Genomic DNA, 13,533 nt, shown 5'->3' with positions numbered 1-13,533 from the left:
CACTAATTCACCCCAATATTCATTGCTGCACTGTTCTCAATAGCCAAGAAGACATGGAAGCAAACTAAATATCCATTGACAGATGAATTGATAAAGATATTGTATATTTATATAATGGAATAGTTCAGTTCAGTCGTTGAGTCATGCCCAACTCTTTGCGATCCCATGAATCACAGCACTCCAGGCCTCCCTGTCCATCACCAACTCCCGGAGTTCACTCAAACTCATGTCCATCGAGTCGGTGATGCCATCCAGCCATCTCATTCTCTGTCGTCCCCTTCTCCTCCTGCCCCCAATCCTTCCCAACATCAGAGTCTTTTCCAGTGAGTCAACTCATCGCATGAGGTGGCCAAAGTATTGGAGTTTCTACTTTAGCATCAGTCCTTCCAATGAACACCCAGGACTGATCTCCTTTAGAATGAACTGGTTGGATCTCCTTGCAGTCCAAGGGACTCTCAAGAGTCTTCTCTAGCACCACAGTTCAAAAGCATCAATTCTTCGGCGATCAGCTTTCTTCACAGTCCAACTCTCACATCCATACATGACCACGGGAAAAACCATTGCCTTGACTAGATGGACCTTTGCTGGCAAAGTAATGTCTCTGCTTTTTAATATACTATCTAGGTTGGTCATAACATTCCTTCCAAGGAGTAAGCGTATTTAATTCCATGGCTGCAATCAGCATCTGCAGTGATTTTGGAGCCCAAAAAAATTAAATCTGACACTGTTTCCCCATCTATTTCCCATGAAGTGATGGGACTGGATGCCATGATCTTTGTTTTCTGAATGTTGAGCTTCAAGCCGACCTTTTCACTCTCCTCTTTCGCTTTCACCAAGAGGTCTTTGAGTTCCTCTTCACTTTCTGCCATAAGGGTGGCATCATCTGCATATCTGAGGTTATTGATATTTCTCCCAGCAATCTTGATTCCAGCTTGTGCTTCTTCCAGCCCAGGGTTCCTCATGATGTACTCTGCATATAAGTTAAATAAGCAGGGTGACAATATACAACCTTGACGTACTCCCTTTCCTATTTGGAACCAGTCTGTTGTTCCATGTACAGTTCTAACTGTTAATTCCTGACCTGCATACAGGTTTCTCAAGAGGCAGGTCAGGTGGTCCTGTATTCCCATCTCTTTCAGAATTTTCCACAGTTTATTGTGATCCACACAGTCAAAGGCTTTGGCATAGTCAATAAGGCAGAAATAGATGTTTTTCTGGAACTCTCTTGCTTTTTCCATGATCCAGAGGATGTTGGCAATTTGATCTCTGGTGCCTCTGCCTTTTCTAAAACCTGCTTGAACATCTGGGAGTTCACGGTTTACATACTGCTGAAGCCTGGCTTGGAGAATTTTGAGCATGACTTTACTAGCGTGTGAGATGAGTGCAATTGTGCAGTAATTTGAGCATTCTTTGGCATTGCCTTTCTTTGGCATTGGGATGAACACTGACCTTTTCCAGTCCTGTGGCCACTGCTGAATTTTCCAAATCTGCTGGCATATTGAGTGCAGCACTTTCACAGCATCATCTTTCAGGATTTGAAATAGCTCAACTGGAATTCTATCATTTCCACTAGCTTTGTTTGTAGTGATGCTTTCTAAGGCCCACTTGACTTCACATTCCAAGATGTCTGGCTCTAGGTGAGTGATCACACCATCGTGATTATCTTGGTCTTGAAGATCTTTTTTTGTACAGTTCTTCTGTGTATTCTTGCCACCTCTTCTTAATATCTTCTGTTTCTGTTAGGTCCATACCATTTCTGTCCAAGCCTATGCCCCAACCAGTAACGCTGAAGAAGCCGAAGTTGAACGGTTCTATGAAGACCTACAAGACCTTTTAGAACTAACACCCAAAAAAGATGTTATTTTCATTTAGGGGACTGGAATGCAAAAGTAGGAAATCAAGAAACACCTGGAGTAACAGGCAAATTTAGCCTTGGAGCACGGAATGAATCAGGGCAAAGGCTAATAGAGTTTTGTCAAGAGAATGCACTGGTCATAGCAAACACCCTCTTCCAACAACACAAGAGAAGACTCTACACATGGACATCACCAGATGGTCAACACCGAAATCAGATTGATCATATTCTCTGCAGCCAAAGATGGAGAAGCTCTATACAGTTAGCAAAAACAAGACCGGGAGCTGACTGTGGCTCATATCATGAATTTCTTATTGTCAAATTCAGACTTAAATTGAAGAAAGTAGAGGAAACCACTAGTCCATTCAGATATGACCTAAGTCAAATCCCTTATGATTATACAGTGGAAGTGAGAAATCGATTTAAGGGACTTGATCTGACAGATAGAGTGCCTGATGAACTATGGACGGAGGTTTGTGACATTGTACAGGAGACAGGGACCAAGACCATCCCCATGGAAAAGAAATGCAATAAAGCAAAATGGCTGTCTGAGGAGGCCTTACAAATACCTGTGAAAAGAAGAGAAGTGAAAAGCAAAGGAGAAAAGGAAAGACATAAGCATCTGAATGCAGAGTTCCAAAGAATAGCAAGGAGAGATAAGAAAGCCTTCCTCAGCAATCAATCAAAGAAACAGAGGAAAAAAACAGAATAGGAAAGACAAGAGATCTCTTCAAGAAAATTAGAGATACCAAGGGAACATTTCATGCAAAGATGGAATCCCCTTACTCTAAGGCAAAGACAAGAGGGAGCATCACTGAGGCAGAGGTCAAGTGCACAGGGGCTCATAAAGGACCTGACTGCCTCAAATTAAGGACAGTGGACAAGAATTTTGGGGTGTGTTGATGTTTAATCTAAATACTAGCTCCTGCTATGTTATGCTATGCTAAGTCACTTCAGTTGTGTCCAACTCTGTGCGACCCCACAGATGGCAGCTGACCAGGCTCCGCTGTCCCTGGGATTCTCCAGGCAAGAACACTGGAGTGGGTTGCCATTTCCTTCTCCAACTAGCTCCTGAGTAACCTATATATATGGAACTGTGGAGCAAAGGCAGTCCATGAAATATACTGCTGTGAACCCAAGTCCCTATGTCCAAGATCCCAACAGTAAAAATAAACGTATCAACTTTATGTATGTGTGTGTTCACAGACCTTATTTTACAAAATGAAACACAAAGACAAAATGCTGTTGGATACGATAATTTTTTATTTAAAAAATGTGTACTCTGCGTCCAGAAAAGCAAAAACATGACAGAAAATCATCAATAACTCCACAGTCTCAAAGCACTAAATATTAACAAATTATCCTTTCTAGATAATTATTACCACAGTTGGTGGTGTAAAAGAGATGGTAAAGGTGATTAACTGAGGTGATCCATATTGGAATGAAGACAGCAAGAAACATTTTCCATTCTCTCTTGAGAAACATTACAGTGATTACCACTGATAGGCATCCTATGGCTTATCTATCTGAAGCTCCAGGAGTGAAATCTCCAGGGACAGTTTATACACTTCCAAGGCCAATTTCACCTCGTCTGGCTTTGAGAGGCACTGCAAGAGTTTCCTATCTGTGATTACTTGCTCACAGCCTTCAGGATACTCCTAAAGGAGAAATAAATGATGAGTATGCTTGAAAGATTTCTCTGCCGATTGTTAGGGGGCATATTTCATGGAGAGACAGGCAGGATGACAGATTCAGGACCAAGACACACCCCAGGACTGGTGGGAGAGCAAGGAAACCAGAAACACCTTGTTTCCCACCATCATCTTCCTTAGAGGAATATAACTCTGCTCTGAGACAGCCTCCCAGAAAGCTTCTGTGGGAACAGACACTACTTCTGACCATCCAGAAATGGGACAAGAGTATATCAAATCCTCTAGAAAAGTTGGGAGTCAGTACTACCAGGTCTGAGACCCTCCACTCCAAAGGGGCTCCGTTTTCCCTGATCACAAGCGAGAGCAGGAACACTTTGCATCTCCTATCTGACCAGAAGGCTTCAAAGCAAAATGAGAGTTCCTTTGAATGAATGAATCTTGACAAGTCAGATATCAGCTTTGCTGGCAGGACAGTGCTTTGGGGTTTAATAACACAAAAACTACCTCAAATTGTGTGACTTACCCACTCACACTTGGGCACCTCTGGGTACCAGGTTCTGTCCTCTGAGCAAGTGATAATTTTGGAACCAACCAAACGATAGCCAGACTCACACTGGATCGTAACTCTTTCAGGTTCCACATATCTAACCTTCTTCACAGATAACCTTCCATATTCTGTCTCTGGTTTCAGACACAATGCTGCAATGGAAACATAATTTTAAGCAATCTGCAGATCTAAGAGAAAACATGCAAGTCTAGGGTACTAAGAATGAACTGTATTTAAGTGTTGCTAATTGTTTTGCCTTTTTTTTTAATCTTGAGAAGAAAACTAATATTCGTTAGCATACTTATTGAGCATTGGGATAGTGCTTTATCAGACTTTGGGGTAGATCTTTCTGCGGTCATATTATATAGTCTCACTATTTTATCTAAGAGAAAGTGAGACACAGAGAGGTGGGGTGACTTGCTGAAGGATTTACAACGATTTTTAACAGCCTGACAGAACATAGAAAGGGCTGCTGCTGCTGAGGCTGCTAAGTCGCTTCAGTTGTGTCCGACTCTGTGCGACCCCACAGACAGCAGCCCACCAGGCTCCTCCGTCCATGGGATTTTCCAGGCAAGAGTGCATGTGACCCCAAATCTTCAGAGGTCAAATCAGCTGTCTCTTGTATCTGGATTCCTGTAAGACAATAGATGAAAATTTTCCCTCTTGCTTATTATTCTCCCATGTGCAAAGGAGACGATGGTGGCAAATCAGCCCTGAAGTTGTTGATGATGACTGTGTAAACCTGTGTGCATGCAATAATCAGACCTGATTTTGACCTCTTGTCCCCATAACAGCTGGAAAATTAGGAGTCCCTCACCACACAGCTACATGGTGAGCAGCTGGTGCCCTGCACTGACTCTGATGGAAATACTTGTGATTTCACAATGTTTGGCATTAGTCCCTAGGGCTTACATACTAGACCAACTTTTCATGAAAATTTTGCTGCAGGCCACAGCTATACTTAGAATGTACCATCTGTAGACTATTTCTGAAATTATACAAGAAACTGGGAAATGGAGATGCCTCACAAAGGCTGAATTTTGTACCTGGGAGAAAGAAGGGGAGATTAATGTTCTTTTTTCTGTGCTTTTTGCTTTGGATACCATCAGACCATAGTGATTATTTTAAATGAATCATATCAAATGGTTTTATTGTTGCCTCTCACGGGGAAGAAACTGCTCTCAATCCGTTCATAATAGCCCCAGCCCCGCCCCCTCAAATGAAGAGGGCGCCCGAGTTACCTTTACACTGAGGGGCTGCAGGTGACCAGCCTGAAGGAGTGCAGGAGAGTCTGTTCGCTCCAACCAGGGTGTACCCTTCATCACATTCATATTCAGCTTCCTCATCGTCAAATGTAAAGCGTTTAGAGACTACTCTATGTCGTCCGTGTGCAATGACAGGAGGAGAGCCACAATCTTGAGGTGAGACACAAAAGTGAAAGCAGGTCAGCACGTGGAATGCACATAATAACACTTCCCAGAATCTGTGTGGCTCAACGGAGGCTTCCGTCTGTCCTGTCTTCTCTGCCCATCCAATAACTCAGCCAAACACAGGACTCGAGCTGCCTTCATGAAGGCCTGAGGCTGGGGAACCATAGAAAGGTTACAATGGACTGACAAGCACTTAGGATTTGCTTCATTTTTTTTGAAAATTCACTAAACTTGACTATTTAGGAGCCATCTTGGCAGGAAGATGGAATTCAGTCAAAGTCACACTGTACTGGTGTCACACTCCACTGCTTCTGTGCTAAATGCAGAGATGTATGTCTGGGAGAAACTAAAGATGCAAGACAAATCCACAATCTCTGATTCATTGCTCCCAATAAAACCAGTCCATCCATCCTCCCAAGAATATACTCACACTGTCCTCTAAAATAGTTCAGAAAGAGCTTACAGAAAGAATAAAAATGATGGCTTGCATGTTGGGACAATAGACATGACACGGTGCTGAGCACCTGTGTGAAAGGGGACAACACTGTCAGGACCCACAAACACTGCGTGTGAAGTTTCAACAAAACAGGTCATTGGAAATGCCTGCCCTGGTGGTTCAGCCCATAAAGAATCTGCCTGCAGTGAGGGAGACCCGGGTTTGATCCCTGGATCGGGAAGATCCTCTGGGGAAGGGCATGGCAACCACCACAGTATTCTTGCCTGGAGAATCCATGGATAGAGAAGCCTGGTGGGCTGCCTGGTGGGGTCGCAGAGAGTCAGTCACGACTGAGCAACTAACACTTGACACTTTTGGAAATGTCAGTAAAAGATTAAACTGATGGACGATCGCGTCTACAGTACTATCCTAGGATGCCTCCTTGAGGCATGGAAAATGTGATGCCCACAATGAGGTTCAAATGCTCGAGTTGCTGCGGCAGGTGGTAGAGAGAGTGGTTAAGTGACTCAGAAGAGTGAGCATGCTGGAGGAGATGTGACACACATGCAGCAAACTCCAGCAAGTGATTATGTCGTCAGGAAGGCCAGGAGGATACATTTGCCAAGGACAGAAGGAGTATCACAATGAGAGGAGCCTGTATCAGAGACCAGAGCTGACGATGGGAAGACTGTTACAGAACAAGTTTCACTCTTAGCGATCACAGTCTGAGAGGTGCTCATAGGCTTTAGGAGCCAAGTAAATGTAATCATCATAAGCAGTGGCAAGTTAGAGATACAACCAGACTGAGATTAGGAAGAGGGTTAATAGAACATGGCGTTCCTAAGGGTGAAAACAGATGAAAAGTCAACTGGATACTACTCAATCTGAACCATGGAAAGAAATAAAAGATGGGTGATCAGGAGGCCGATGGTATTTGGTCCGTTAAAAAGTTATAATATGTTGCTTAGTTTCTGTGCTGTGGTTAGTCACGCAGTCATGTCTGACTCTCTGCAACTCCATGGACTGTAGCCCACCAGGCTCCTCTGTCCGTGGAATTCTCCAAGCAAGAATACTGGAGTGGGTTGCCATGCCCTCCTTCAGGGGATCTTTCCAACAAGGTCTCCCACATTGCAGGCAGATTCTTTACCATCTGAGACACCAGGGAAGCCCGCTGAGTTTCTGTACCTGTGCTATTGATGTTGTCAGGTCTGGAGATCACTAACTGGAGAAACAATTTCCAAGAATAAGGATACAGCACCTTGAGACATGTGCACAGTGATATTTCCCAGTCTTCCAAGAGGACCTGTGTCTATCTTCATGGGTAACTGCACAGATGAGATGTGCACAACAATCCAAGAATTACTGAAAATGGAGCTTGAGTTGACACAGATACCTGGAACCATCACGGTTCCCTTATTAAACCACTTGCTGGGCATTTCCATTATCTTTGGAAGTGTAAGCTAGATAGACAAAATTGGTCATCGGCACAATCCCATATCGGTCCTTGGCCTATTGGCTAAGACCATTCTATCCAAGAAGACAAGTAGAAGTCATTGATATGACCTAAACCCTCCCCTTGGAGGCAAAGAAGATAAGTTCTTTTAAATACCATGTACTAATAGTTGCGGGAAAGGGGAAATATGTGCCACTCTTAAATAATTAAAGATGCAAGGGTGGTCATTGTATCCCCTTGTACTTCATAAGTCTGTCTACTACGAAAAATTAGGATTCTGGAGAGTTACTGTAGACTACTAAAAATGCAACAGCATTGCAGCCACTGCACCACACGTGGTATCTTTGCTAGAGCAGATTAACATATCTTCTGGTAGGTGAGGCCACTGATTCAGCCCAGGCCTTCTTTCCCATCCCTGTCAGAAAAGAGCATCACAAGCAGTTTGCATACATATGGAAAGGTCAAGATCATCCATCGGCATTTTTAGTCCTTGGCTGTGATAACACTCTGTCCCTGTCATAATAGAGTCTGAAGATATTATGACCATGCAGACACACATAGAACAGCACTTTGATACAGAACATCAATGGCATCGTGTTAATTCTACTGAATAAGCAAGACTAGATGCTACTGAAGCAAAACAGAGTATGCTGTTTCAGAGTATGGAAGGTAGAGAAGGAAGAAAAGAAGTAAACTCTGAAAGGCAGGTTCAAATAGATTTCAGCAGGTTTTATACTGAGTGAAGTTGCTCAGTCATGTCCGACTTTTTGCCACCCCATAGACGGCAGCCTGCCAGGCTCCTCTTTCCATGGGATTTTCCAGGCAGGAACACCGGAGTGGGTTGCCATTTCTTTCTCCAGGTGATCTTCCTGACCCAGGGATTGAGCCCAGGCCTCCCGCACTGCAGGCAGACTCTTTACCATCTGAGCCACCAGTAGGTGAAACCAGAAAGAAAGGAAAAATAATAAACATCAAGAAACAAAAGGTAATAATTGAAACATCGGGAAGATCCCCTGGAGAAGGAAAATGGTAACCCACTCCTCTTGTAGGGAACACACCTCCAACCACCATGACCTTTCCTGAGTTCCAAAGGGCAGTTTCAAACAAGTACTAATCTGGGAAATGGCAACCCACTCCAGTATTCTTGCCAGGAGAATCCCATGGAGAGAGGAGCCTGGCAGGCTACAGTCCATGGGGTTGCAGAGAGTCAGACACAGCTGAGCACAGACAGACTAATCTGGGAAGGGAATTGATACAAAGACAATGGTTCAGCTCAGTTCATTTCAGTCACTCAGTCATGTCCAACTCTTTGTGACCCCATGGACTGCAGCACACCAGACCTCCCTGTCCATCACCAACTCTGGGAGCTTGCTCAAACTTATGCCCATCGAGTCAGTGATGCCATCCAACCATCTCATGCTCTGTTGTCTACTTCTCCTCCTGCCTTCAATCTTTCCCAGCATAAGGGTGTTTTCCAGTGAATCAGTTCTAAGTATCAGGTGGCCAAAGTACTGGAGCTTCAGCTTTAGCATCAGTCCTTCCAATGCACACCCAGGACTGATCTCCTTTCGAATGGACTGGTTGGATCTCCTTGCAGTCCAAGGGACTCTCAAGAGTCTTCTCTAACACCACAGTTCAAAACAACCAATTCTTCAGCGCTCAGCTTTCTTTATAGCCCAACTCTCACATCCATACATGACTACTGGAAAAACCATAGCTTTGACTAGATGGACCTTTTTCAGCAAAGTAATGTCTCCGCTTTTTAATATGCTGTCTAGGTTGGTTATAACTTTTCTTCCAAGGAGTAAGCGTCTTTTAATTTCATGGCTTCAGTCACCATCTGCAGTGACTTTGGAGCCCAGAAAAATAAAGTTTTTCACTGTTTCCACTGTTTCCCCATCTTTTTGCCATGAGGTGATGGGACTGATTTCAATGATCTTTGTTTTTTAATGTTGAGTTTTAAGCCAACTTTTTCACTCTCCTCTTTCACTTTCATCAAGAGACTCTTCAGCTCTTCTTCACTCTCTGGAGAGTGAGGAGAAGGGAACAACAGAGGATGAGATGGTTGGCAGCATCACCGACTCAATGGACATGAGTTTGAGTAAACTCCAGGAGTTGGTGATGGACAGGGAGGCCTGGCGTGCTGCAGTCCATCAGGTCATAAAGAGTTGGACACAACTAAGTGACTGAACTGAACTGAGCCATTTCAATTTCCAAGAAAGGAGAATCACCCAGAATATATGAGTTCTTTCACTTCACCTTAAAGTTTTCCTTAAAGTATCTACTGTTATGATGTAAAACACTTCTAAAGTAAAATACTTTAGTATCCCTACCTTAGATAGAACTGAGTCACTTTATGATATTAAGAAAGTTCACAAAGCCTGAATAACATGATATCATTCTGGAGCCTTAGAAATTAATTTTGACAAAGGATAACAAGGTGGCATTTTGGGACTCCAGGTTCCCACTGCTTGGCATGTAATCCTTTGTATCATTAGAACTGGGAATTACCCTTTTTCACATGAATAGGAGACATAGTTTCCATGGAAATAGAGCCACTGGTGAAATCTCTTGTCAGTTGACTGATTTTGCCATTCTGTGAAAATGCTCTACATTAAATGCTCTGATAGATGATATAAGGAAAATGTTTGTACATTTTCATACTCTTAGAATTTCATTCTTTAGAAGGAACCCCATGGTAGAGGAATAACCATGTTATTACTGGCATATTTCCATTTACAAACTTGCATATCTACAATTATAACCAGCACTACCATATTGTCACCCTGCTTATTTAACTTATATGCAGAGTATATCATGAGAAATGCTAGGCTGGATGAAGTACAAGCTGGAATCAAGATTGCTGGGAGAAATATCAGTAACCTCAGATATGCAGATAACACCACCCTTATGGCAGAAGGTGAAGAACTAAAAAGCCTCTTGATGAAAGTGAAAGAAGAAAGTGAAAAAGTTGGCTTAAAACTCAACAATCATAAAACTAAGATCATGGCATCTGGTCCCATCACATCATGGCAAATAGATGGGGAAACAGTGGAAACAGTGACAGACTTTATTTTGGGGGGATCCAAAATCACTGCAGATGGTGACTGCAGCCATGAAATTAAAAGACACTTGCTCCTTGGAAGAAAAGTTATGACCGACCTAGACAGCTTATTAAAAAGCAGAGACATTACTTTGCTGAAAAAGGTCCTTCTAGTCAAAGCTATGGTTTTTCCAGTAGTCATATATGGATGTGAGAGTTGGACTATAAAGAAAGCTGAGCGCTGAAGAATTGATTGTTTTGAACTGTGGTGTTGAAAAAGACTCTTGAGAGTCCCTTGGACTGCAAGGAGATCCAACTAGTCAATCTTAATGGAAATCAGTCCTGAATATTCATTGGAAGGACTGATGCTGAAGTTCCAGTACTGTGGCCACCTGATGCGAAGAACTGATTCATTGGAAAAGACCCTGATGCTGGGAAAGATTGAAGGCGGGAGGAGAAGGGGATGACAGAGCATGAGATGGTTGGATGGCATCACTGACTCAACGGACATGAGCTTGAGTAAACTCTGGGAGTTGCTGATGGACAGGGAGGCCTGGCGTGCTGCAGTCCATGGAGTCTCAAAAAGAGTTGGACATGACTGAGCGACTGAACTGAACTGAACTGAACCCTAGTGGGGCCTGCAGATCCTTGCATTTCCTTTCAGTGCTCATTAGTTAGGAACTATTATACCCTAACTTGCAATGCAAGATCTTTCACTTATATAATGTTTTTAGTTTATACAGTGCTTTGCAGTTTTACTCCATAAGCTCACTCATTATTTTCAATGATATAAAAGTTTACTTTATAGATGGCAAAATTTTCTACACAACCTTGATGAAACAGAAAAATAATGAACCTTATTTAAGAATTAATTCTTTAAGAATTTAGGTTTAGCCACTTAAATATAGCCACTTCATATAAAAATTAAAAGGCTTCTCTTGTGGCTATATCAGCTCCCAAGGGTTTGGAATATTTTGCTTTCTAAGTAATTACAGCCTGTATCAAAAGGACTAAAATTATTTAAATTAATTATTAATTATTTAATATTGGAATTAATATAACTTATGCTTGGTTATATTTAATGAATTCTTAATAAGAAATTCTTCTCCATACCTTAGTTTAAACTTTCCCCTCTTCCTTATCACCTCTGTACTTACCACACAGGACAGGCGAGCAGCGCAGTAGAGATAGGACCCCAAGGAGGCACAGTGCTGGGAAAATTCTCTGCAACTTGGGGGACATGGTAAAGAATCTCAGAAACACAGCACTGAGACTCAGTGTTCTCAGACCCTGAATCAGGCTGAAGTGAAAGCTCTAAGTCCGTGGTAAATTGGTGCCTGACTCAAGGAACTCAGACTGGGGAAGTCCACTGCTGTGAGCTACTAAAGGGAAGAATCAGAATTGAGACCAAGCACTGGACAGGACTTGAGGGGCACCGTCCAATGAAGCTCAGGCCTCAGGGAGAGTGATAACAGTGTGCCATGAGAGTTCTCTAGGGGTCTGTGGGTCTTCACAATTGTAACCCCATGACTTTCTCGCTGTTGTGAGGAGCACTTGTTGGCTTATCTACCCATAAACATCATTCCTCTTTGAGGAATCAAGAAAAACTGGGCAAATGATACAGTGTGCCAGTTTCTTCATGGAACAGGGTGAGATGCCAAGGTGTGTTCTATGCCATCCCTCAGTGGTATCAAATCTTCATTCACTAGTGTGAATTCTCAATAGGAAGATAGGATTAAAAACAGATTTATGAAGTCTCTTCCTAAATATTTCACAAGACTAATAGGGGACGACCGAGAATGAGATGGCTGGATGGCATCACCGACTCTGTGGACATGAGTTTGAGTGAACTCCGGGAGTTGGTGATGGACAGGGAGGCCTGGCATGCTGTGATTCATGGGGTCGCGGAGAGTCGGACACGACTGAGTGACTGAACTGAACTGAACTGAACTGAATTGGAATAAAGTCTATAATTGTGAAAAGACAAAAATACAGCCCAAACAACAATTAGCCCCTCAATTTTTAAGTTTCCTTAAGTTATCTTTGGCACCAGATTAATCAACTTTGGGGTTACACTGGTCAAAAAGCAAAGGGAAACTTCTCAGAGTAGTTTTTATAGCACAAATAAAGGAAAATTAAATGATAAAGAATCAAGCATTATAAATAGGCATGACAATTTCAAGAATTTCTGCATGTCACTAGGTAAAGACCTTCCAGCCTAGCAATATATCTCTGACAAAAGCACTAGATGATAAGTTGTAAAGGGCTTTTTTGTTAACCCCAGGACTAGTTAAGACTGATCCATTAAAAAAGGAGTCTTTCACTCAGATAATTTATTTTTCCAGTATCTGCAAAGGACACAGGTGAAGTCATCAACCTGAATTTCATGTTGGACCCTAGATCATGTGGTTGAAGATACATAAATATGTATGAAGATATATCAGCTTGAAGATACATGGATATTCATTCACAGAAGATGGTGAACACTGGAAAATGTCCCCAAATGACCTTCCCTATTCAGTTGAACTGTAAAGAGTGCAAAAAGAGTCATAACAGTCAAGCTGCTTAGCTCTCCAAAATAAAGAGGAACATTCCCCAGAAATAAATGGGTAAGCACCTCTAAAATATTGATGACTGCACAATTAAGTGGTCTTATAAAGAGGGACTAAATTAAATCTAAGTATGCCAGATATATCAGATAAAATAGATAATTTAATTAATTTAACAGGAGGTTGTTATTTTTTCAAAAAAGTTTCTGCTTATTAATCATATTCCAAACTTTTACATAAGTCATTGCAGTTAATTTCTTAAAGCAATACTGTAACACAGATGGTATAGCCACATTTTACAAACGAGGAAACTGATTCAGGAAGACTGAGTATACGTCCTAAAACCTTTCTCATCAGTGGCCAAGTCAGATTCTGAACCCGACTAATTTAAATCCCAAGGCCTTTTCACTATGCCACTATTTTCTATCTAATGGAATTATACTACAAAGTTTTCTTGCACAGAATCCAGTACCTATCATTTAGAAGACTATGTCTAGGAGCCTTCTGTTTCTACTATGGTGGGAAAGACCCCAGACTGCCCTTCTCTCAGGAGACCAGATCCCTATAT

At 42.3% G+C, this 13,533-nt stretch overlaps 1 protein-coding gene across 1 annotated transcript; it reads right to left on the bottom strand.

The window, feature by feature from the left end:
* Positions 1 to 3,098: 3,098 nt before the first annotated feature.
* Positions 3,099 to 11,803, bottom strand: LOC148775048 (apolipoprotein R-like). Its single transcript, XM_088845164.1, has 4 exons — positions 11,574 to 11,803; positions 5,296 to 5,469; positions 4,031 to 4,206; positions 3,099 to 3,513 (listed from the first exon to the last, which is right to left on the bottom strand). The coding sequence occupies exons 1-4, from the start codon at positions 11,656 to 11,658 to the stop codon at positions 3,367 to 3,369; spliced, it is 582 nt and encodes a 193-aa protein (XP_088701290.1). The 5' UTR covers positions 11,659 to 11,803; the 3' UTR covers positions 3,099 to 3,366.
* Between the last annotated feature and the right edge of the window lie 1,730 nt (positions 11,804 to 13,533).

Source organism: Moschus berezovskii, chromosome 17 (genome assembly GCF_049115385.1).
Source record: "Moschus berezovskii isolate FMDL1 chromosome 17, NW_MosBer_1.0, whole genome shotgun sequence".
Lineage (NCBI taxonomy): Eukaryota > Metazoa > Chordata > Mammalia > Artiodactyla > Moschidae > Moschus > Moschus berezovskii.
The sequence above is the reverse complement of the archived record's forward strand: the minus strand, read 5'-3'. Positions and strand labels throughout refer to the sequence as shown.